Source organism: Meriones unguiculatus, chromosome 3 (assembly GCF_030254825.1).
Source record: "Meriones unguiculatus strain TT.TT164.6M chromosome 3, Bangor_MerUng_6.1, whole genome shotgun sequence".
NCBI lineage: Eukaryota > Metazoa > Chordata > Mammalia > Rodentia > Muridae > Meriones > Meriones unguiculatus.
Genome location: NC_083351.1, coordinates 24,417,033 through 24,442,871, shown reverse-complemented (window position 1 = coordinate 24,442,871; position 25,839 = coordinate 24,417,033). Strand labels below are relative to the sequence as shown.

At 42.9% G+C, this 25,839-nt stretch overlaps 2 protein-coding genes across 11 annotated transcripts in view; one reads left to right on the top strand and one right to left on the bottom strand.

The window, feature by feature from the left end:
• The window catches only part of Kiaa0319l (KIAA0319 like), a 94,011-nt gene extending 92,469 nt beyond the window's left edge, over nt 1-1,542 (top strand). For all 4 annotated transcript variants that reach the window (XM_021652541.2, XM_060379540.1, XM_021652542.2 and 1 more), the window contains exon 21: nt 373-1,542. In XM_021652541.2, the coding sequence (XP_021508216.1) occupies nt 373-560 (188 nt within the window). In that variant the 3' untranslated portion in view covers nt 561-1,542. The remainder of the gene's footprint in view (nt 1-372) is intronic.
• Nucleotides 1,543-9,495: 7,953 nt separating this feature from the next.
• Nucleotides 9,496-25,839, bottom strand: part of Zmym4 (zinc finger MYM-type containing 4) — a 121,096-nt gene continuing 104,752 nt past the window's right edge. For all 7 annotated transcript variants that reach the window (XM_060379532.1, XM_060379536.1, XM_060379537.1 and 4 more), the window contains 5 exons: nt 23,860-24,011; nt 17,171-17,282; nt 15,705-15,953; nt 12,815-12,944; nt 9,496-11,463 (listed from right to left, as the gene is read on the bottom strand). In XM_060379532.1, the coding sequence (XP_060235515.1) occupies nt 11,256-11,463; nt 12,815-12,944; nt 15,705-15,953; nt 17,171-17,282; nt 23,860-24,011 (851 nt within the window). In that variant the 3' untranslated portion in view covers nt 9,496-11,255. The remainder of the gene's footprint in view (nt 11,464-12,814; nt 12,945-15,704; nt 15,954-17,170; nt 17,283-23,859; nt 24,012-25,839) is intronic.

The window sequence follows — 25,839 nt, the reverse complement described above, 5'->3', positions numbered from 1 at the left end:
CAGTTTTTAGGTTTTTTTTATTTTTTTTTAGATTAATTTTTAAGATTTAATTTTTTTGAATTAATTAATTTTATGCATATTAGTGCTCTAAGAGGGCATTAGAGGGTACATATGGTTGTAAGCCACCATGTGGTTGCTGGGAATTGAACTCGGGACCTCTGGAAGATCAGACGGTGCCCTTAACTACCGAGCCATCTCTCCAGCCCGTTTTTAAATTTTTAATTTTTGGTTATTTTCAGGGTTGTAGCAGGGCAGTCCAGGTATGATCAGGCCTTGCTCTCTGTGTTCTGCTGTAGCCAGGTAGAGATGAGGATGGGCTGTGAATGGGGCCTGGGAAGGTGTTTCCTGACATTGGGGTTGTCTTCTCGGCAGGCAGCAAACAGAAAGGTCCCATGCTGAGCAGCAGCCTGATGCACTCTGAGTCGGAACTGGACAGCGATGATGCCATCTTCACTTGGCCAGACCGGGAGAAGGGCAAACTCCTGCATGGTCAGAATGGATCTGTGCCAAACGGGCAAACACCACTGAAGACCAGGAGCCCACGGGAGGAGATCTTGTAGCCCCTTGGACCATCTCATTAGACTCATCAGAGTGCCAGGGCCCAGAGCACCTCCAGGCTGGTTCCTGACCTCCTAGGTCTGAGGGCAGCTGCTCTCCCAGCATGTGCTGGTCACACCATCCCAACAGCCCCCATCAGAACTGCTGGTACTTGAATCCACAAACACTTTATAGGAACCCCTAAATGAAGCTGTGAATGAAGAGGTTTCCCTCTATAAACCAATGTGGTAGGCCCCCCAACTGTCCTCATCTCAGGGCCTCACTTTTTGCACACACCTCCCTGCCAGAGACTAGACACAGCCAGCCCTTTGCCACCTCTCAGCAGTACAACTGGGCCCAGAACACACATGGTGAGGCTTACTGTATCTTCCCTGTACCTGGCACAGGACTAAGAGCCACCTGATGTTAGGGGCCAAGCCCTGGGCATACAGTGTGTCCTGCCTCCCCAGGCCAAGAGAAATCTGCCCACCGCAGATGCTGGCGTGGTAGTGCAGAAATGCTGCCTGACCCCTTAGCTCTAGAGCTGGCTTGTGTACTGACCGTATCAGGGATGTAGGGGACTGCTGGGGATGATCACCAGCACCTGCTTCCAGGCTCAGGCCACCCTCATTTTCCCAGAGGCGATAGCCACAGACAGACTGGAACTCTGTGGCCTGTGAGTGCATGTGTGTGACTGCCCACTCTGGTCCCTTCCATGTCTCTCTCTTCATGTCTTTTGTGTGTCCTTTGCACGTGTGAGTGCTTGAGTACATGTGCACCCATTCTTTTTAGGTCTTTCGGCTGCTCTCAAGGCAACTCTAACTTGGAGACTTTCAGCTCCTTGAAAGACCATTAATCCCTCTGGCCCTGTCACCAGTTCCTCAGCCATGGTGTCTGGCAGTTGAGGAATCGGGGTTTTGGGAAGAGTGACTTTTTCAAGAGGACTTACAATTTCTACTACTGCACTACCTGCTGTGAGATAATTAAACATGCTATTTAATTGTGTGCCTGGCTACTAGGTTGTGCTGTTTCATGCTGCATCCATGACCTGCATTGAGGGCCTACCGTTGGTACAGACCTGTGAGGTTGTAGTCATGAAGGCTGCCTCAGCACACTGGCCAGCAGTTCAGGCCCCCAGCCTGCTATGGTAGGTGGGCTTGTGCCACATGAGTGCTGGCTGGACAGAGATGCTCTTTGATTTTGACCTTTTGTTAAACAAAAATGACTTCTGTCCTCCTGTGACCAAGCTGAGGGGCACAGAGAATTGTCAAGGATGTCTTAAAAATCTGGGGGCAATGCCAGGTAGTGGTGGCGTACGCCTTTAACCCCAGCACTCTGCAGGCAGAGGCAGGTGGATATCTGTGAGTTCAAGGCCAGCCTGGTCTACAGAGTGAGTTCCAGGACAGCCAAGGCTGCACAGAGAAACCCTGTCTCAGAACACAAAACCAAAAACCAACAAAATATTGGGGCAATAGTGTTCCTTTTTAGGTTCCCAGCATTTCAAGAACAGCAACATGAATGTACCCATTATCTCAGAGGCTGGGATGCACTTCTCAGTGTGTCACAACAGGACTGACCTTAGGAAACAGCAGCCAAGAACAGCTAACAGGGCCAGAGCATAGGAAGCCAACAGCCTAACAGTGGAGTGTGAGCAGGGGGAGGCAAGCGTCTGGTCACCACTACCTACGAGGTGTCAACAAATGATCCTTTCTGTACGGAATACAAAGTACTGGCTAAGAAGAGGTTAAGTGTGGTTATATAAGATCATTCTCCAGGAGAGTGTGCATACCTTTTAAAGTCAAGTTTCCATGTACGTACAGAGAAAACCTAAAATGTCAGGAAAAAAAATCTCTAACAATCTCTAACCAGGCAAGGGAAATTATTTCAACCAACCAATCAGAAAGCAAGAATAGAACCAGGTGTAGTGGTGCACGCGTAGGTAGGCTGAGGTAGGGTTGCCTTGAGTGTGAGGCCAGGCTGAGGCACACAGGAGACCTTGTTTCAAAAGGGGATAGCTACAAGTATGAGGCTAGCCCAAGACAACCATTAAAAATGGTAAATTTCTATTTATGGGAGACACTTAAAATATAACAATGATTGAAAATGTAAGATACAATTTTGTTTCCTATTAAGATAAAATCACCACTACCACCACCATTCTCCAAAAGAGTTACTACCAAAAACACAAACTAAAACCCAAAAGAATGAAGATTTCCCCCAAGTTGTGAGAATCTCTGAGGCAGACTGTGATGATGATGAACGTACCTTGAAGGTGGGGCAAGCCATCCAGGTGCTGTCCACAAAGGAGCTATGGCTTTGCTCGGGGAGGACGCTATAGGATGGGTGGGGTGCTCAGAAATGTCTGCAACTCCTTCCTCCTAGAGCTGCTGCTTCCCCAAAATCCATCTCACAATGAGAGGGGTCAACAGCAACTGGGAGATGCCTGGAGGCCATGACCTTCCCTTTAAGCTACTGACAAGTGTAGTACAGAAGCTGGCTTTGATCTTCCAAAAAAGGACCACCAGACAGCTGTTATGTCATATCTGAAAGCAAGCGAACACACCACCCACCCATACCAGCAATGTATGGCAATGGGCTGGAGTTAAAGAATTCAATTCCATGGGCACCAGCCAGACCCACTCAGGGACACAGAGCCTCCATGGACTCCAGCCAATCTAACTGGGGTCATGTAGCCTCCATGGACTCCAGCCAATCTAACTGGGGTCATGTAGCCTCCATGGACACTAGCCAATAGACCCTAACATTTGGGGGTTCGTCAGGGATCACCAAGGACCCCTACCCAGACTGGTTGAGCAGTCAAGGGGACCCTTTTTCTCTTCCTGCTAAGTTTTTGGGCACCCTGTATCTGGTCTGTTGCCTCTCTGTTCTGATAATCACTTGAGTGCAATGTGGACTTGGCAGACAAGCACAGTCTAGAGGCCAGGGTTAACAGAGGATGCTCCCAATCCCCAGAAAGGGCTTTCGGGTCTGGTTCTGGGAGAATCTGAAGATTCTCATCTGGTTTGTGAGCCAGCGTCAGGTCTCTTTGCCTCTTGTACACAGACAGTGAGAACAGGGGACACTGATTACTGGGTTTTCATTTTCCTGGGAACGTCTGTCCGTGTCTTCGTCCTTGAGTGTCTACCCCCTTGAATCTAGTGCTGGGTCATGAAGGATTCAGGTTTGGTCGTCCGCCCCGGCAAATTAGCTATCTTTTGTAAGAAAGAATGGTCCACATTCAAGCTGGGCTGGCTGGAGGAGGGAATGTCCCGCTTGCCTACCGTTGGGGTGTAAAAGCTTTAGTTTATGAGAATACAGAACACTGGGACCAGATTCCCTATATTGCCACCTGGCAATACCTGGTGGAGGAACTCCCCCATCCCCCGTCTTTGTTAAACCTATTTCTGAACCCCAGGCCTTCCATACCCTAGATCCAAGAGGTGCTGCTGCACTGACCCCCCATACTTTCCCCTTTAGCCCCAGATAACGAGGACCTTTATCCCCCACTCTATGACCCTACTCTAGCACTGGACCTGGCTCTTCCAACTGTTCTTGGGAGCCACTGCTGCAGGTAGAGGGGAAAAGGCTCCTCCTCAACCAGACCCTCTGGTGAGCAGACTCTCCTACCATCTTTGTCGAGGAGTTGCACAAGGGCCTGGGGGGGAGTATAGGTGTGCCCAACCCAAGTGTCAGTCTTTGAAGTACATGGCTGACCTACCTGCTGCCCACCACGCAACCACCAACCTGCTCTAAGAACTGGCCCAGATGGGCTGTTAAGTATTGGCCAAGTAAGCCCAACTGTGTCAGCAGGTGGTAACATACCTCAGGAACATACTCAAGGCGGGGGGTGCAACAGATGTCCCAAGCCTGGAAAGACGCCATCCTGAATATACCAACCCCTTCCACCGGGAGAATTTTTAGGGTCAGCAGGCTTCTGTGGACTTTGGATACCAGGGCTCACTGAAGTTGCCAAGCGGTGCTATGAAGCCACTAGAGGGCAGGGGGGCACGTTAAATTGGACACCTGAAATGGGTGAAGGCTTTGAAAGGCTTGAAAAGGCTTTATTAGAGGCACTGGCTTTGGCCCTGCCACACATTTATAAACCCTTCCACCTAAATGTAGATGAGAGCAAAGGCATAGCCAAAGCGTTTCCCTGGGGCCTTGGAAAAGGCTTGTTGCGTATCAATCCAAACAACTGGATCCCATGGCACAGAGATGGCCACCATGCCTCTGCAGGGTGGCAGCAACCACCCTACTGCTCAGGGACAGGAACTGGTCATAACTATCCCTCATGCCATAGAGGGAATTTTCAAGAACCCACCCAACCACTGGCTATTCAATGCCCGGTTGGTGCATTATTAGTGCCTACTTTTGAGTGCACTGCACTTCAATACAGCCTGTCATCAGCACTCAACCCTGCCACCCTGCTGCCAGACCCGGATGCAACTGTCAAGCATGAATGCTCCATTGTTTTGCAACATGTCCAGGATCTCCACCCTGACCTGACTAATCCCCTGGCCAGATACAGATCAGATACTTTTCACAGGTAAAAGCAGCTTTGTCCGAAGAGCACCAGGTATGAGGGGGTGGCAGTGGGAACTTGAGTGACAGCCTATGGGAGAACCTCAGCCCAAAAAGCAGAGCTGATCGCTCTGACCAAGGCCTCATAGACAGACAAAGGTTCTGGCAGCACTGGGTTATCCACAAGAATGTTTAGGTAACTTCTGGCCCTTGACCGAGGCTCAACAGCAGAAACTACAAGCCAATCCAGGGAAGAGCAGTCAAGAGTCATTAAATTATAAAAGAAATTATTGATTCAAAAAAAGTCTGGTTCCTTGATCACCTCCTTTTAAGAAACGGATAGCAAGGTTAGTTTATATTAAAAGAAAAGCCTCTTTTTTTTTTTTTAAACGGGGGGGGGGGGGGTATGTGGATATAAACATGTTTTCATTTTCTACCCCGGTGTGGGATATGGGACTGATTCAGATAGTCCACAGGAGCAAACTATTTGCCTCATGTGTCTTCTGAGAGGAGCTAATTGCCAGGGGCAGATAGTTTAAATTTGAGAACTCTGTAGAGAGAATAAATGCCAAAACCCAGAGAATGTTGGAGAGCTCTGAGAAAAACACAAGGCTGCTGCTGCTTCTCCCTGCAGCTCCTGGTTGCTGTTGTTGCAGTGAGACAAGAAGTTGGAAATCTGAAGGGAGGATTGGACTGGCTCCAAAGAACCCGATGACCCTAACCAGTAGGAAGCAGCTAAGAGAACTGTGCTCCCTCTCCCACTGACCTTTTCTGCTGTTGGGGTACTGGAAGGGATTGGGGTAAAGCAGGCATTCCTAAGCAGCAGTACCAGCCCTTGGACCCATCTCAAGGATTTGAGATGGACTCCTACTCAAGGAGAAAATGAAAGGAGTTAATTTCATGGGCACCGGCCAGTCCCAATCCCAATCGAAGTAACGTACCCACAGTAGAAATTCCCCTTTCTGGCTTTAAAGGGAGTCAATGCGCTCCCCTCAGGATTGCCGCTATTTTGTGAAGGTGGTGATCCCAGCCTGCTGGAATTCTCTGCAGAATAATTGCTCTTTAATTTTGAATACCATGTGAGTCTGGGGTCTTTCTTAGCAATTCACAGACCCTAACAGAGATGGCTCAGAGGTTAAGAGCACTGGCTGCTCTTCCAGAGGACCCAGGTTCAATTCCCAGCATTCACATGGGTGCTGTAACTCCAGTTCCAGGAGATCTGACACTCTCACACAGACATATATGCATGCAAAACACCAGTGCACATTAAAAAAAAAAAAAAGAAGAAGAAGAAGAAGAAGAAATTGCCCTCGTGAACAATGGGTGCACCTGAGTGAGTACAAGCCCTGGCTAAAGCGCACAAAGCCCTGTGCTTAAAAGAGGGGCATGGTGGCACAAACCTGCAGTCTTATGTGCTTCTTTAAGCAGGAGGTCTGAAGTTCAAGGTCATCCTAAGTTGCATACCAGCATGAAGGCCAGCCCAGAGCTGAGAGTGTCTTCTTGAGAAATGGTCAGAAAGAACAACATTTAGATAGAGGGTGTAACACCTGAGAAAAGTATATTCAGAAATAGTCAATACTTTAAAAACAACAAAGCCCAGTCATATTTATTGGGATTATGAAATCCAAACCACAATACAGTAAGTGTAGACAAGATCAAAGGAGTATAAATCTTAACAAGAAGATTGGGTGAATTAAACCAAACACACTTAGTATTAAGAGGCACAGCACCCTGAGAGCTCTTGGAGTATGCCTTTAATCCCAGAACCAAGGCAGAAGAGGGAGATTTTGAGTTCCAGACCAGCTTAGCTGCAGCAAGTCCTTTAAAAATAAATGAGCTCTCTGGCTCTTTTTCTCATTCCCTGTCTTGTTCATTCTGTCCCTGTTTGTCTCTCATGTCTCCCTTCCCCTCCCCAGTAAGCCTTTTGCACTAGAAAAATATATGAAAAGTTAAAAGATAACATGTATTATTAAAAAAAAAATACTTATAGGGTCTGTGTTTGTGTAAGCCTTCATGAGCACATGTGCCACCTGTTGCATGTTACGCAAGAGCCAATGGTGGCTCTGGACCTGGAGTTACAGGTGGTTGAGCCATTATGTAGACACTAGATACTAATCCTGAGTCCTCTGCAAGAGCATTAAGTACTCTTGACAGCCTAAACCATTTTTTTTTCCAGCACCTATATTACTGATTTTAAATAGGTAGGTGAGGAGACCCAAGCTAAATCCCTGGACCCAACATAAACTGTGGTGGAAAGAGATACGGCAACATCAACTTGTCCTTCCTATGTGTTGTAACATGCACGGCAACCCCTGCCCGAACCTTGTACACCTTGGGTCCTGCAAAGCTAGCTTGGGGTGGTGAAGGCATAAGCAAGCACAGACACAGTGAAGCTGTGGCGGATGGCAGTAGTAGTGCTGGTTTTACCACAGCACGAGTCATACTCAACACTTCACTCGGAGATGCAGAAACGGTCTGCAGATTACCATATTTAGCATGGTCCACAATGTTAAATTTAAGGTCTCACATGCATTTGAAACCTCAGTATAGACTAAGCAATTTGTTCTCTACTCTAAATAAATTAAAAATCTGGGGCCAGGAAGCTACCTTAATCCATAAAGGTACTTGTGGCCAAGCCCAATGACTTGAGTTCTATCTTGATACACATGGTGGAGAGAACTGATTCCACCCAGTCATCCTGTCCCCCAGATGTGCATCAAAACAAACAAGTAAAGGCAAACCTACCTACCCACCCACCCTTGGGGGCCAGTGAAACGACTGGGAAACAGTGTTTGCTGACTACTTGAGTTCTCCAGAGAACACACACAGTTACAGAAAAGAACTGATTCTTTTAAATTGTCCTCTTACCACTCCAAGCATGCTCTTGCATATGTAATGCACACACACGATGTTTAAAAAACAAGAACGAAACAAAACAAAATAACAGCAACCGAGAATCAAGAAGGGCTGACAAGACAGCTCAACAGATAAAGGCACTTGCCACCAAGCCCGAGTTCAATCCCCGAGCCCCACGGTGTAAAAAGAGAAGCGACTCAAGCGAGGTCTCCGCCACACCGCGCTGTGGCGAGTGTGTGCATGCACAGACACGAGATGGGGCAGTTTTGAGAGCGACCTTCCATCTGAAAACCTACCACGTGCCAGGTCCAACAATTAAGGATGTTGTTACTATTTCACTCCACAGAGGAGAAAGCTGAGCAGAAGGTTTTCATTTACTTAGGGTTAACAGAGACAGCAAGCACAAAGCCCCCAAAGCCTGCAACTCTCTCAGTGTTAGAATATTTCACAATTAAAAATGTCTCAGAGAGGGTGACAAAGTATCACAACGGACACCAAGAGTACCTCACAATCTCCATAGCTTTCCAATGGCTACTATGAAGGATCTTTGGGCTCACATGGAAAATCAGAACTCATTTACAGAAACATATTTTATTTTCTGTATTTTGGGGAAAATGTTATAAACTTATGACTGTCATAGGGCATACACAAATCGTCTATGTAGAATCTGGTGGAATACCAAGATACCCCTAGAGGAAAAGGCACTCTTTATTCCCACATCCCCAGAGAGATCTTCACTCATCTTCATGTGAGAGAGGGCAAGCAAGCCACTGGCAGTCTCAGCATCCCAAACACTGAGTGACACAATCTGGAAGAGGTCTGCCCAAAAGGACTCGTGATGGCACCTAGCATTTCTAGCTATTCAGACTTTAATGTTGTTAAAATTACCTAAAAATGAAAACATTCTTCACAAACCATAGGAAGACTGCAGTGAAATGATTTAGTGGACTGCATAAAAACCAGGGAACTTTTCTGAAAGCTGCTTTCTTTCCTGTTTTTTTTTTCCTTTTTTGTAATTTTACATCTCTTGGATCATACTAATTAAGAGCAAATAAAAATATATTTCAAAGCCACCAAGAAAAAAAAAACTCACCCATCAAATATAAATATACTGTTTTATTCTAAGGGAATAGTTCTGTGGTTCCTGCAAAGGGAAAATCCAAAGACAGTTAAAGACCTAGGAACAGCAGGACAGGACACTCAGGTTCTGTTTGTTGGGTTTTTTTTTCTCACCCTCCTTGGGGGAAGAGGAGAATGAATGCTATTTTATACAATTTTAAGAAAATAAAAATGTAAAATAATTTGACACAACTAACAGCTACATTTATAAGGAATGACTGATGATCAACCAGTTTTTAAAATTAGTTTAGGGGTCTGAAGCCCCTGCACTAACATGCAGCTGAAACCCTAACACAGTCATTTGTCTGGGTAGCGGCTGTTCTCTTAAAAGATACATAATTTTTTTCTTTCTGGTATTTTATAACAATTTACTAAGCTAACAGTATTTGTTTCTCATACAACTATGGATGGACAATGGTACTGTTTACACGAATCATAACTGATACAGCAGGACTGCACACCTGGTATTTGTGGATGGTTTATTGGTGACTCATCAGACAGGCCAACTGCTTTCCCTCCAATCAAATGAGGTCTGGAAGGAAGAAGTTTCCCCATCATAAATGACAAAGACAGATGGAATTAATCATACAGACTGGGGCAGATTTACTTCTTTCACACAGTTCTTAGTAACAAAAACGTTATTTGTTACAAGCAGAGGAACAGAATCACCAAGTACACAATGTCAAAAGGCCCATTTAAAATTCTGTTGTTGTATTTAAATGAGTTTTAATTGTTAAAAAAAAAACAAAAAAAACCAAACAAACAGAAAACCTACAACAACAAAAAATAACTTGCTACCCCCTTGTAAAATATGGGACATACTGGTCTTTCAAGGTGACACTTTGGAAGAAGCTTATGGCTGGCTTCTCTCAGTTCTACTGTAAGCTCAAATGAACTTCAATTAAAGAAGCTCACTAATTAGCCAACATTATTAAAAGCTTGATTTAAAATTTCGTAGGGAAGAAACTGAGAATGGCGATGAGGGGGACAGTCTGATAACGTCACACACACCTATGGTTTGCAATCTCCATAAAACTAAGACAGCTAGAATCTGAATAATGTGGTAAGAAGACCTGCTTAGAGATATCTAAAAATCGATCATCTTGTACTCTAACCCCCAGAATCCCTAACTGTAAAGTTCCTTGGGGCAATAAGGTCAACTTCCAAATGCTTTATACAGGACCCTACTACCACCTTCCCTACAGAAATTCCAATAGCTACGTAACACTGTGTCTTTGTGGGATCACCCACATGTGTGTCAGGGTTATGGAGGCTCTTTCTGAAATTACAAGGGCCTCCAGAAGCTGGTGAAAAGGACAAGAAGAGTCATTTGGGACAGGAAGTAAAACAATGGAAGAAAAGCTGCCATTGGGGAAAAACACACAAAAGGAAAGGGTCCCCCCGCCACTTCTGAACACCACGGCTGAGGCGATAAGACAGCAGCAATAGAGGTCTGCACCCAGAGAAGAGGGCATTTTATTGGGTTTCTATCAACATTTCAAGACACCAGGGTCTAATGGGCTCCACAGATTTTCTGTGTACACAGCTTGTAGACTGTCATCCTCTGAACCTAAATCCCCCACAGCTGAGAAGGCAAGACCCTAAATTAAAAGGGGACACTAATAGCAGGGCAGGGCAATTCCCCTGATGTGAGGGGCCTTCGGTCAAAGCACCGAAGGCCTCAATCCTTCACATAAGTGGGTTGGCAGTGAAAATCAGTCCAGACCACTATCTTTTTACAAAAACTTGAGTATTTTTATTGGATCTTCAAGGCTGAGTCCCACTGTCCTCATTCTATGCCATTCTCAGCTCGGTATTGATCTCTCTCCTGACTTTCATAGACAGCTTGCTCAAGTAGCCTACTGCAGCCAGGGTCTCACTCCAAAGCTACCCCCTTCTAACTAAGGTTACAATGGTAGAATTTTATACAACAGTTTTCCTTAAAAATATTCCATAATTTCTTATTCCCAAACAAAATAAGATTATGCACCACTCAGAAACTGGTTAGTCATTTGAAGATGTCTACAAACTCTCTCCTTGCCAATTCACTCACACTCCTTTCCGGTTTCATTTGCAGCCACACTGTGGCTTAGGAGCTGCCTGTTTTTCATGCCTCACAAGCAAGTCAAGAGGACTTGGATTTATACATCTTTCCGACAGCTGAGTGCATTCCTAGCTTGGTGCATACCTATACGCATGAAAATAGGAGCCTTACTTCCACCTTAATCTGATAATTCAACGTCAGAGTCTTCAGATTTGGCTTTGGCAAGTTCTTCGTGGACCTCCCTCACCATGAGAATGCGCGTCAACATGGTGTCCAGGGTCCCGGGGTCTATCGGGAGTGTGGAGTACCACATGGGGCTATTGGGGACACAGGAGCGCTCAGGCTGAAGGTAGAACACATCATTTCTCTGCTTCACACTTTCAGAACTATGCACAGGAGGAAACAAAGAAAAGAGAGGGGTTAAAGTTGAGATCAGAACACAGGAAATACATACCATTCTTTCTTATACAGTGGTTTTAAACTTCTTCCCATCGAGGTTCACTTCATAATAACACCAAAGCCACAGAGATAAATCTAGTGATAAATGTTTATCTAGGGATAAATATCTTCCTCCCAGCGATGCAGCGGACTGTAGTAAAGGAAAGCACAGCTGGGTGTGGTGGCAGACACCTACAGCCCCAGCATTTGAAAAGGTGGTGAAAGGAGGATCAAAACATTCAAGGTCATCCTTGGCTACAAATCAAGTTTGAGACTAGCCTGGGGTGCCTTGCCTCAAACAAACAAACTAACAAACAAACAACAACATACGAACATAAATAATGTATTTTAGTTCAAATGTGCTTCATCTGGAGCTTGGGGGTCTTAGTAGACTGGGTTAGGCACAGGGCTCACAAACCAAAGCAGAAAACAAGACAAGAAAAGGCTCCGCATATGCTTCTCCTCCAGTACGATCAGGAAAAGTGCTCTCTCTCTATCTGGGTGTTTCTCCTCTGGGGCGCTTGCACAAACTGAGTTCTTGCTCAAGTTCCCTCTATGTGTCTAATCTAAGAAACAGCATCTTTGGAAAAGAAAATATCAGCAGTTATCATTTGGTAGGACGGGACTCTATAGGGGCTAAGGTACCAGAGAGTGCAGGGTGTACGCACGGGAAGGAGGCTGCTGCCTCTCATCTGTCCATTCAGTCTAAACAGAGCCCTGCTAGGAGTAAAGCGGGTCAATCTGTATTGACTGAATGCTGAGGCTGCTGGATGCCATTATTCCTTTCACCAAAACAGTATTTTTAGTGTAGTCATATGTTATAATCAGAGTATCTTTAATTCCAAACTTTCAACTCTAGGCTTAGATTATATACGGCTAATGGGGAGACTGCATGCCTAGCACAGGGCTGGCTTGATTAGACCCCAGCTCTTTAAAATACAAAACTGGATTGCTTCAAAGCTTTTCCCTCCTTATAGGTTGAGCAAAAGACCAGCCTCAGACTTGTATTCTATAAAAAAAAATAAATCACTATAGATCAGACGCTACATACATGATGAACAACAATAAAAAGATGAAGTGAAATGTATTTTCTTCCTTTGAAGAGGTTTTGCAGAAAAAGGTTGGGATAAGATGGCTGGCTTACTTCCAAATCCATGTAGACAGAAGGATGGAGAAAATATGAAGTCAGACACAACTGTGTCACAGGCAGCTATGCTTCTGGCTTCCAAACACTTTAAGTGCAAACTATGCTGGGTGATGAATGAATGCACTGTACTCAGAGGACATGAAGACCCTTACCATTTTGACAGGTAAAATTCATAAAGCCGAACAGGGCATCTCAGTGGGTTGTCAGTATTCTCTGCCATCTCCACACCCACTGGAGCCTCATCATCTTCATTTCGTTTCCTCTTGCCAATAGTTAGTTTATCTTGAGACAGATGAAAAAAAATAAAAGTTTTATGTAAGTGTCAACGTATCTAGTAAGCCTTGCTTCACAGCCAGGACTGTCACTCCTGACCTTCCATTTATTCAACAATGCTTACTAAGCTCCTACACGCCAGGTGTTGTAAGGGTTTGGTTTATATGCTAATGTCTATGCTTGTCCTGTAACATGTATGTTTCCTGTTGAATAAAGAGGAGTCATGTGGCAAAAGGGACAGTGTTGTGGTAGGTCTTCATCTGGAGCTTGGCTTTCTTAGTAGACTGGGTTAGGTACAGGGCTCACAAACCAAAGCAGAAAACAAGACAAGAAAAGGGTTCTGTATATGCTTCTCCTCCAGTATGAGTATGAACAGGAAAAGTGCTCTCTCTCTATCTGGGTGTATTTCTCCTCTGGGGCGCTTGCACTGAATTATTGCTCAAGTTCCCTCTATGTGTATAATCTAAGAAACCTAAGCATCTAAGAAACCTAAGCATCTTTGGAAAAGAAAGTATCAGCAGTTATCATTTGGTAGGACGGGACTCTATAGGGGCTAAGGTGCCAGACAGTACAGGGTGTACGCACGGGAAGGAGGCTGCTGCCTCTCATCTGTCCATTCAGTCTAAACAGAGCCCTGCTAGACGGACGTAAGAGTGCAAGCCACTCTGTGTGTTTCTGTTCATTCACAACACTGAATACATATGTGGAGGTCAAAAAACAACTCCAGAGAACTGATTCTCTCCTCCTACCTTTACATGAGTTCCAGGGATATTTCAGTCATCAAGGTTAAGCAACAATCACTGTTACCGGCTGAGCCACTTGCTGGCCCCCCATTTTACTTGTGAGACAGGCTCTCTCACTGACCTGCAGTTTAGCCATAAGCTACACTGGCCGGCCAGCAAGCTTCAGGGATCCATCCATCTCTGCCCCCTCAATACTGGAGTAACAGATAAGCACCATCACTTCCGGTTTTTACAAGGATGCTAGAAAATCTTAATTCAGGTTGCATGCTTGCACATCAGGCACTATGTGCGTTTTATTTAATGTGTGTGGGAGTTTTACGTGCATGTGTATCTGTGCACCACCTGTATGCAGTGCCCACAGAGGCCAGCAGAGGGCATCAGATCCTCCTGGAATCAAAGTTACAAACAGCTGTGAGCTGCCATGTACGAGCTGGGACTAGGACAGAGGTCCTCTGGAAGAGCATCCAGGCCTCTAAACCAATGAGCCATTTCTCCAGGCCCCTCCCAGCCCATTTTTTTTTAAGTCACTCTTAGGAAATAGTTTAGTACTCTTTCTCTCCAGTTACCTGCATTGTTACTTTAAGACAAATTCACTCCAGCTTCTTGCACAGAAATGCCTTGCAATTTACTTAAAACAAGTTCAACTTTTTGTCAACATTGTAAAGCACCCAATTAAAAAGTGGAACTAACTGACTGCCTCTTCCTACTCCAACTAATCGTATCTAAAAATACAAAGCAGATCTTCACAAGAACCCTTCATACTTGCAAGCCAAGCCCTCAGGAAGCCAAGAAAGGTATGTGTCCCTTCAGGACTGAGAGCAGCCTGGGACACAAAGTGAGATGCTGTCTCAAAAAGCAAAAACAAAACCACAAAGTGAATCATCAAGCCAAGAGATAGACACCAGGTGAAAAGGCAAGATGATCTTAATATTTTTTAAAGCTAAAGGAACAACTGAAAACAAGCTAACATGTACAGGGTACATATAGCAACTGTTTATAGATTTTGGGTTCAGAAATTTCAAGTTTTCACAGTTTAAGTATGTATTTTATTTGTAAAAGTAATAAATCAGCCGGGCATGGTTGCACATACCTCCTAGCACTTGGGAGGCAGAAGCAAGCAGACCTCTGTGAGTCCAAGGCCAGCCTGTTCAAGACAGCCAAGGCTACACAGAGAAACCCTGACTTGAAAAACCAAACCAAACCAAACAAACAAACCAAAAAAAAACCAAAACAAATAATAACACCACCCCCCCTCCAAAAGTAAAAACTCAGTTTGGAGAACTTAATACCGGTGAGAATTAAAATTGAGTGTCTTTGTGTGTCCATGGACTGTTTCTGCATGATGGTGTACAGCTATAACGGCAGCTCTCAGGAAGGCTGATTCAAGACGACTATGAAGTCAAGGATAGCCCGAGCCATTGTATATTAAGACAAGGCTCAAAAAGCAAAAGTAAACATAAAGTTTAATTAATTTCTAGTTCTAGAATATCAGCATTATTTCTCAGACATTGAAGACAGGGAGTTACTTAGTCTGCTTCTGAAACACATGATTATAACCCACTTATTGACACTTCCACTGCTGACCTGAGCCCACCGTAGATAAAGGTAGCCTACCGCAGGAGCTTCTAAATTCCTTCAGAATTTTAAAACGAACTAAAACATGCTAACTAAAACATTATACTCCTGCCAAAAACAAAAAGGTTGAAAGCTAAGCACATTTCTTTTAACTGGTAATTGCTGACTGGTACCTGTAAATTGGTAATCTCATAACCATTGTTACATATTTAACTTCTGTAATATTTTAAATGTAGATTATTTGGGATCTACACAGTTACATCAAAATTTCTAACTTGAAGTTAATAAAAATACACTGAAGCAAACAGTCCTCTCACTTTGAGAGCTCATAACCTACCTGAAAGCAGAGGCAAATACTCAGATGTTAAAAAGCAAGCTACAGTGTGACCCTCATGACTGTCTGTGGTAACAGTCTCACTTCAAACAAAAACCTTATCTACAAACAACACACCTGACTCTGAGTCTTGCTTCTGCAAAGGCGGGAAGAACCTCAGATACGTCATCTTGGTGCTGTACTTCAGCGTCCTGGTCCGTCTCATCACATGGGCAAAGGAAAGCTTCAAGTGCTCAGTAACATTCTTTAGTTGGAAGTATTTGGTATTGAAAAAAAGGAGGGTGTTTAACAGGACAATTGGCGAATAAGCGCCCAGCTGTTTGCACTCCCACAAATGCTCCTCTTCAATGCGAGAGAACATGTAACCTAGACAGGACGGAGAACAAAGTGCTCTGTAATCTCTCAATTCTACGGAGGGAAGACAGCATGAGAACAACCGAATACCGCTCTCCCCCACTTCTTTAGGCAGGGAACAGGGCAGAGGGCTCAACTGGACAGAGCCCAGCACTCCCTACAGTCTTCATCCTTCTTGAAAGGCCACTTTCTCTCAACAACTTTTTGTTGTTCAAAGAGGCATGGACAATGAGGCTTATTTATAGACATATTAGAATTCCATGCAATTTTCAAATCACAAATTATTTTCTTTCAAGTTTCCAGCCATTTAAAATACAAAAACATTTTTAGCTCAGACTACAGAACCAGGACACACAGTCCATATTTGCTCCATGGGAGGTTAACTAGTTTCTGCCCAGACCATCGAGCTGACCATTAACAAGTATGTTTAGCCAAAAACACTAGGGAGCAGGTGGCCCCCTCCCTCGGTCCTTCCCTCTCCTTCTTAGCTCCCATTAACAGTCTTGCACCTTGAAACTGACTGGAATCTGGGTAAAAGGCAAAGGTCTTAAGAAACTGCACTTGTCCTTGTACCTGATTCTCCATGTCCCTTACATTCAGGTCTAACCCAATCTCTCTCTCTCTTCAACTCTCTGTTGCTGCGCCTGTATTTTATTCTTGGAGGATCATCCATGAACATAACTTTATTACTTCCAAATCTATGTTGCAAGCCTCCTCTCTGTTAAATTTATGAAACCAGCATGTGGCTCAGAGTGCTTCAAAGGTGCTTCAGAGCTCAACTGAAAGACACATTCATGGTTATGACCCAACCTTCTCTAGTCACCACCTAAGAGCCTGACTAAATCAGACAACACGAGATTAAAGAATTCAAGGATGAGAACAAGCACAGATGTTCAGCCCACTATCAAAGACCATCCAGACATGGGCAGGAAATCAGTGGCAACTGGTATGTGCCTTTAATGACACTACCAGAAAAAACACTCGGGAAACATAAGAATAACTGAATAACTTTTTTCAGTTGCTAGTACCTCTAATCTACACTGTATGTTAGTTTCATAAAGTGTTCACAGTTGAATTTTACTAAAATGCTCAACAGTAAATCCAAGACTTTCTCCTTGGAGGCTCAACTGTATTACATCAAGACAGATTATATTGCAATATATGAAATATTTTTTAAAAATCAATTTATAAAAGTGTATTATAAAAATAATTAAAAATAATCCCCTTACCATTAGGAAGTATTGTAGGCTCCCATATTTTCAAGAGTTTGGTAAGTTCAATCATAAATCTGGAATAGGGCTCCGTAAAAATGTTATCTATTCTACCATTTTCAAACAGGTACTAAAAGATAAAAGAAGGAACACATACTGCTATAAAGAAAGTTCAAGGTTAGAAAACACTGTGAGGAATTATTTCCCTTAATGTCTTCCTTTTCTAATTCTGTCCTTCCTACACAGCTTCTAAGCACTTTACTATAGGTGAAAATACCAGGATTCAAGTCCATGGCTCTGGCATGAAAACTTGTGTTTCCTTGGGACTGAATTTGCAAAGTAAAGTTCTTTTAAAAAAATACAGGTGGTACAGAATAAATACTAAAAACAAGAGCAAGTGAGAGCACATGTAATAACCCACATTCTGTTCCCAACACAACTCTGTAACTTGATTCCAGGGGGTCCAATGCCTTCTTCTGCTCTGTGCGTTCATAAGCAAACATGGAGCACACACATATGCAAAAACTATACATAAATAAACTTTCTGAATAAGAACCCTTCACTCCGTGACGAGGCTGCTCAGCGCACTCGCAGGTCTCCTTCCTCTCTGTGTGCAATGTGCCACTCTGCCTACACCAACTTCTCTCCTGAAACAATGCAAACTGAAAGTTAAGTGCTTACAGGGGAGGGAGGGAGTGGCACCAGATTTAGTTAAGAGCCCTGGCTGTGCTCCCAGAGGCCCTGTGTTTGACTTCTAGACCTCCAGTTCCCGGGAATCCAGCCCTTTCTTTTATTTTCCCTGGGTGCACATGATGGACAGACATCTGTGCAGACAAAACGCCCATCATATAAGATAAAATGATAAGACAAAGTAAAAGCATTTGGGGCATAGGAGGATAGAGAGAGAGTCTCGCAGAAGACTAGCACCCACATGGAGGCTAACAGCTGTAACTCCAGTTTCAGGGGATCCAACACTCCTGGCTGGGACCCATGGGCACTAAATGCCCATGGTATTCAGTCATTCATGCAATGAAAATACCCATATGCATAAAATAAAAATGAATAAATACTAAAAAGAAAAATGAAAAGTCAAACAAAAGCATAAAATGTTACTTGGGACCTTCCAAGTACAGCTCTTTAATACTTTGACCCATGCCTTGAAAGATTTTATTTATTGATTAATTGACTGGACAGGGTCTCTCTCTATATATATAGCCCTGGCTATCCTATAACTTACTATGTAGACCATGAGCTCTACTTGCCTCCCAGCGCTGGGATTAAAGATGAGAACCAGCAAACCCAGGCCCTCTGAAACAGCAGGAAATATTTGCTGAGTCATCTTGATAGGTCAAGCATTTAGTATTTTTAAGTTATTTCTCTGATCTATTACAACGTCTTTCTTCTCTGGCTATGTATAAACTGGAGAACATTATTTCCGTTTATATTATCCTAGTCAATATCAAGCATTCATCACTGCAATATGCATTTGAATGATGCGTTTTCAGAGACAACTTATGATCCTACTTGCCTGATTAGTTTTGTTACTACATAGTATTTTTTTTTTCTTTTTCCAATGTTAGAGATTGAAGCCAGGCCTTGTGCATACAATATGCAAACCAGCAATAACCAAAGAACTCAACCCCTAGCCTCTGTTTTTCTTTTAACAAAGTAATTTTCCAGAGTTTAAAATATAGAGGATAGAAAAGACTATTTAAACTGAGCTAATAAAGCCAACTACCAGTAAAAGGCTATTTAATCTTACCAAATACACACTTTTAAATACATTAACAAATATAAAATGCAGGTTTTATAAATGTCTCCACTCTGGGTAAGAAACAAGATAAGAAGGCTAGTGCCTGCCACTTCTATTCAACACTATACTGAAAGCCCTAGCCAGAACTATGCCTGAGAAAAACATAAGCCATTCACACAGGAAACATCAACTGTGTTTGCATGGCAGGACACATACACACAATAACAGGTGGTTAATGTTCACACGTGAGCTCAGCAGGTTGTGGGATACAGAGAACACAGTCCTTTTTCTCTGAAAGAGCACCGACAATCCAAGAAGGAAGTGAAAACACAAACAACAAACGGTCCATTTATAATAATATCATAAAGAATAAAATACTTGGACTAGAGCATGGTTCAGCAGTTAAGAGCATATACTGCTCTTGGAAAGAACTGGCACCCAGCCCCTCCCTCTCTACTGCACGCACGGGCATGATTATATGTGCGCATTTACAATCTCATAGATCTAAAGCTCCAGGGGTCCCCAATGCCCTCTTCTGGCTTCCATGGGTATTAACCCATCCTTAGATGCATACAGATAACACACAATCACACAACTAAAAATAAAAACTGTTAAAAAGAACCAACAAGGAAGACTTAAATCCAACTACAAGCTGCAACTGACTGGAAAAATTATGTAAGATCAAGGTTATTGGAATTATATGAAAAGACTTAAATTTAGTCAGACTCCAAATAATCTGTGCTTACAACATATGCTTTTATCAAATAAAATGGCCATATTTTGGGAGGGCAGGCAGAAATGGAAAGGATAATTTTTAAGTTCATATGGAATTTCAAAGGATTTTTTAGGGGGTGGAGTGGGCAGGACAAGGTCTTACTACATAGCTCTGGAACTCGGTATGTAAACTAGGCTGGTCCCAAACTCACAGAAATTTACTTGCTTCTGCTTCCCAAACGTTGAGATTAAAGGAGTGGGCAAATATGTGCCTATAATCCTTGGGAGGCAGGAGAAGTTATGTCATCTTAACTACACAGTGAGTTACAGGCTAGCCTAAGAGACAGGCATCCTATCTTTTTTTTTTTTTCCAGAGACCCTATCTTAAAACAAGGAAAAGAACAAAAACTGGGAAAGTTAACTCATTAGAATAATGCAAATTAAATAAAGTACTAGAAAAGAAATGGGCATGATTCTATATACTGCTGGCAAGGCAACAAATCACTCTAGATCTACGAAGTGATCTCAAAATATCACTATAAAGGCTAAAGAGAGGATTCAGTGGTTAAGAGCCCTCACTGCTCTTGCAGAGGACACAGGTTCAATTTCCAGTACCCATATGCTCTCACAACCACCTGTAACTCCACTTTCAGGAGATCAAATGCCCTTTTCTGGCATCCAGAGGCACCAGTCACACACATGGTGCAAAATACTCATACAGACTATAAAAACATACTCATAGGGGAATCATGCATATTTTTGTGTGCACACAAACACATGAAGCTAAGGCTAATGTTGGGTAGGTTTCCTCATTCAATCTCTACCTTTTAATTTGTGAAAAAAGAGCTTCAACCCAATCTGAAAGTCACTGATTATGTTAGGAAGGCTGTCCCCCGCCCAGTGCTGGGAATTACAGCAGACACCATGCCTGCTTGACGTGGTTTCTGAGAATGTAAACCCAAGTTTTACACTCAGGCAGCAGGCACTTTGAGGACTGGCCCTTCTCTCCAACCCAATGTTAGTATTCTAGGTTCATGCCAGCACTACGAAGTCAACCAGTGTCTGTTACATTTGAATACATAGGCTTGTGTGTTTGGAAACATGGTCAAAAGCTGATGGGTACTGCTTTGGGAGGTTGTGGAGCACTTTGGGACATACTGTGTACCAGGCAGACCTTTTGATAATAGCAGACCTGCCCAACTTCTGGCCTAAGCTGCCTATCTGCTCATGGTGAGAACAAGCCATAAACTTCCACCACATACTTTATCCATCACAATGAACTGTGGTCTCTGAACTGTGCCAAAATAAACCCTCCTAAAAAGTTACTACTTTCAGGTATGTTGTCACAGTGATGAGAAAATTTAACAAGTATAATGCTCATAAATAGATAGAATAAAAATGTGGTACCTATATGCAATGCAATACTCACAGCCTTTAAAAAAAAGGTGTGCTGTCATTTCAATTAAGTAACATGGACAGGCTTGGAAAATATTATACTAAATGAAATATGTTCAGTACAGAAAGACAAACACAAAATGTTCTCATTTATATGTGGCTTTTGAACTGTGGCTATCCAGCTCATTAGAAGCAAAATGTTCTGGAGTGTTATGACACAGAAGGGGGATTATAGATAATAGTAATATGCTGTATATTTCAAAAGATAGAAACAAAAAAACCCCAGGAAGATGGCTCAGGAGATAAAGGGTGCTAGCTGTCAAACTCAATAAGCTGAGTTCAATCCCAGGAGCCACACAGCAGAAGGAAAGAGCAGATTCCCACAAGTTGTCCTCTGACCTCTACAAAGTGCACCATGGCACGCCTGCCCGAAAATAAATGAATAAATATTCTTTTAAAAAGGGTGAAAAGAATTTTAATGTTTGTACCGTAAGGATATGATGCTTGAGGATGTAATTATACTTGATTTACAATGTGAATTTGTATCAAAATATTATATGACATTACATTAACATACAATTATGTTTTCATGTATTAAAAAATAAATTTAGGGGACTGAGACACTGTCGGTAAAGCATTCGCACAAGTGGCACCTGAGTTTGGTCCCTAGCACCCCAGAAGGCTTTGAAGCTAGATTATGTAAACCAAGCTGGCCTTAAACTTCCTGGAATAGCTTAGGCTTTCTTTAATTAAAAAAAAAAAAGGGAGTGGGGAATAAAGAGTTTGACTCAAACTAATCTAGAGGGTATCCTTCACTGAAAGAAACAACTTGCAAAATGTGTGTGTTATATGAACCCCATTGTGCTAAATAAAAACTAAGTATAGCAGAGCTGGGGAGATGGCTCAGTGGGTAAGAACACTTGCTGTACAAGCATAAGGACCTGAGCCTGAATCCCTAGCATGTCAGCACAAGCGAGGCATGGAAAGATGGGCCTGAAACTGCAGCACTGGATTGTGGAGACAAGCCACACCTCTGGAATTTGTTTCAGTCAAACTGAAGTATCAGGCTTCAGCTTAGGTGAGATCCCTTGTCTTGAGGGAATAAAGCGCAGGAATACAGGGAGACAGCTGACATCCAGGGCATGTTATGTGCACCCACACATGTGTATACTCATGTACACACTTAACTCTCTAAACAGATTAAGAGGCACCGACAGACAAAGCAAAGCAAAGCACATGACTAATAAGGGGCTGAAGGGATAGTTTAGCAGTTAAGAGCACTTGATATTCTTGTAATAAACCTGGATTCAGTTCCCAGCACCTAAAAGGCAACTCACAACTGTCTCAAACTCCAATTTCAGGGGATTTATCTGACTTTCTCTTCTAATTTCTGTGTGCAAAAGACATGCGCTTGGTGACAAACACATGGGTACCAGGAATCAAACATAGTTCCTTTGGAAGAGCAGCCAGTGTTCTTAATTGATAAGCTATCTCTCCAGGCAAGTTACTTAGTTTTAGTCATGTTTTGTTTTCTTCAGCTAGGTCTATAGAGTACTGAGTATCCTCAAGGTTGGCTTCAAACTCACAGAGATCCTCTTGCCTCTGCTCCTGAGTTCTGGGATAAGAGGTGTGTGCTACCCAACCTGGCACTTTTGTAATTAAAAACAAAACAAACAAAACACCTGTGCTTAAGAATAGTCAGCTTAATATCACTCAGAGATAATAACCATTGCACACATTTTTTATTTCATCTTATTAATTCATATCACTATATCATTATATAGTAATACACATAATTTATACTTGTTTACTGAATAGTTGTATGTCATAAGCATTTTTTAATGGAAGTTTCATTATGCAGGTAATACTGCCCTTGAATTTGCAGTCATCCTGCTTCATTCTCCTAAGAAGCCAAGACTGTAGGCATATGCTACCACAACCACATTCTAATTTATAAATAAACTAATTGAATAATATGCTCAATTTTATAATTACCCTCTATTAACTCTCACACTTGGTTGCCTCGGCACATCTCCAGTACTAGGATTATAGAGGCATGAACCAAACCAGTCCTAGCCATATACAAATGTGGAAGAGACAATAAATAACGTTTTTTGTTTTTTTAATAAAAATTAGCTGGGCATGGTGGCACACCCTGTAATCTCAGCACTTAGGGAGGCAGAGGAAAGAGAATGGTTACGAGTTTGAGGACGGCCTGGACAACAAAGCAAGTCCAGGACAGCTGGGCCTACACTACACAGAGAAACCCTGTCTCAAAAAACAAAACAAACAAAAAAAGAAGAGGAAAAAAGAAACCAAACCAAACAAACAAACAAAAAAGACTATTAGGGAAATAAGGGTGAAAGCAGTTTTAAATCTTATACTTAAACTGCTGTGTGAAGTGCTCAGAGCCTCCAGCTGCGGGGATTCTCATCACTCAGCACTACTGTGAACAGCTCATCTTTGTAAATGTAACTATTTATATGTGTAAAAATCACATACATTCATGGATCTATTATTTTATACTTCTGAAGTGCAGATAAGATATTTCACAAATGCAGACACAGTCACCTTAGCTGCTTCTAGGTAGACCACGATTCACAGCCTCTTTGTTCATTTTCCTATAAAATACAAGACCCCCCCCCATGTCTATTACTCTACCAATGGTCTCAGTTTAGTTTACAAAGGGAGAGATGTTAAGATTTTTAAACTGGGGCAGTTGTTCACTAAGGAAAGAGTTTAAGAACAATCCTAGATGACAATATACATTAATTTTCAACTGAATTAAAAAGTTATCTCAGATGATGAAAACCACAATCATATTTGTAAGTTTTGAAACTGATACCTGCTGAATTCCAAGGCACAAGTATAAGATACTGTCTGGGTCATATTTTTCACCATTTGGTCTCCGCACCTCTTGGATAAACTGGCATAAGCCCAAACTTAACTCAGCAAACGTGCAGGATAGAATGTCTTCCTTCAGCTTCACAGAGCGGACTGTGGAGAGCGAGAGCACACACGAATCATTAACTTGCAGAAATACAGTAACACCGCTGTTGACTGAATCAACACCAGTACCTTAGCGCCCTCAACACTCTACTGGATCACGAAGACACTGTAAAGAAAGCGTGACGGCACACACCGTTAGTCCCAGTACTCAAGAAGCTGAGGCAGGAAGATTCTGAGGTCCAGGCTAGCCTGGGCTCCACAGAAAAACCCACCAATCAAAGAACAGATCCTGACCCCCAAGCTTTTTTTTTCCCAGTTGAAAAATAAAGATGGTTGACTGCATGTGGTGTAGCAGCCACTATGACACAAGTTTACTGCATGTGGTGTTAACAGGTATGGCAGTTTTGTTTAATGAGGACTATGAAAGTAAACAAAATAAGCTGGTCACAGTGGTCCATGATTTTATTCCCAGTACTTGGGAGGCAGAAGCAGGCATCTCTCTTTTGAGTTCCAGGCTAACCTGGTCCACACAGCAAATTCCAGGAAAGCCAGGGCTACATAGTGAGAAGCAGGTTAAAAAAAAAAAAAGTGAGATCTCATAGGGAAGAGTCCACATCAAAGTCTGAAGGAAGCAATCCTAAGGCTAGACCACAAGTGAAGATGTAAAAGAAAAGGCAGGTTGGTAAAAAATGCCAGCTTGAGGATGCTAGAGATTTCCCACAGAACCCTGCGTAAACACTTGCACGAGACTAGGTCTGTACTGCAGCAGGCAGAGTGCTTGCTCAGTGTGCCCATGGCCCTGGTTCAATCCCAATCATGCAGGAGCACAGGCAAGGGGACTAGGAATTTGAAGATATCCTTGGCTATATACAGAATTCAATCAAGGCCAACTTCAGACATATGACATCTTGTCTCAAAACACACTAGTTCTATGTGGGAATTGGAGACAACTGGGTTTCCAAGACCTGGTAAATTTGTAAAACACAATACTGTATTTACCTCTGAAGAATTCAAAGAACTCTCAGGGCCTACTAGTACATTAAAGGCACTGGGAAGATCCACAAAGGAGATGTTGCTTAATTTTCTCAAAATTTACCTTAAATGCATTCATGGCCCTAGAAATGTTAGGATGCAGTTCTGCATTTGCTAGGCCACAAAATGAAATGGTTCAGAAAAATTAAGGAACAAGAAGAAAATAAAAACAAATTAAAGCCAACCACAATGAGTTTCATGTGTCACACTAAGATTTCCCTGTTCACACACATCCACTGCAATACACCTTATTGTGCAGTATGAACTTCTTTATCACTGCTTTTCTACATTCCAACAGGCTTACACTCTCCCAAAGAAACACCTGGTATCTTCTCCACTGGTTCTGCACAAGGCAGGAAGATGATCCTGGGACCATTCCTGATCTGAAAACTCTGTCCTCCGCATGTGTCTGGGAAGCAGCAACAGCTGGATAGCCCCTGGGACTATCACACTGAGACTCAGTAATCTAAAACAATATTACTAGTCTTTCTTCCTTTCCCTCCTTTCTTTCTCATTTTTTGGTTTCCCTGTGTAACCCTGGCTGTCCTGGAACTCAGAGATCCACCTGCCTTTGCCTCCTGAGCGCTGAGATTGAGGTGTGTGCTATCACCACATAACTACCAGTCCACCTTCACTCCTACCATTTTCCACCAACACTTTTTTAAGTTGGGGTTTGACTAACTTGCCAAGGCTGGTACTGAGCTTGTAAGTGCAAATAATCCTCCTTCCTTTGCTGAACACAGCACTGCCCCTGGCTTTCTTTGTTCTCTCAATAAAGACTGCTATACAACAAGGGATGGCAGGCACAGCCTCCAAAAAGGAGCGCATTTACAGAACCTTTAGA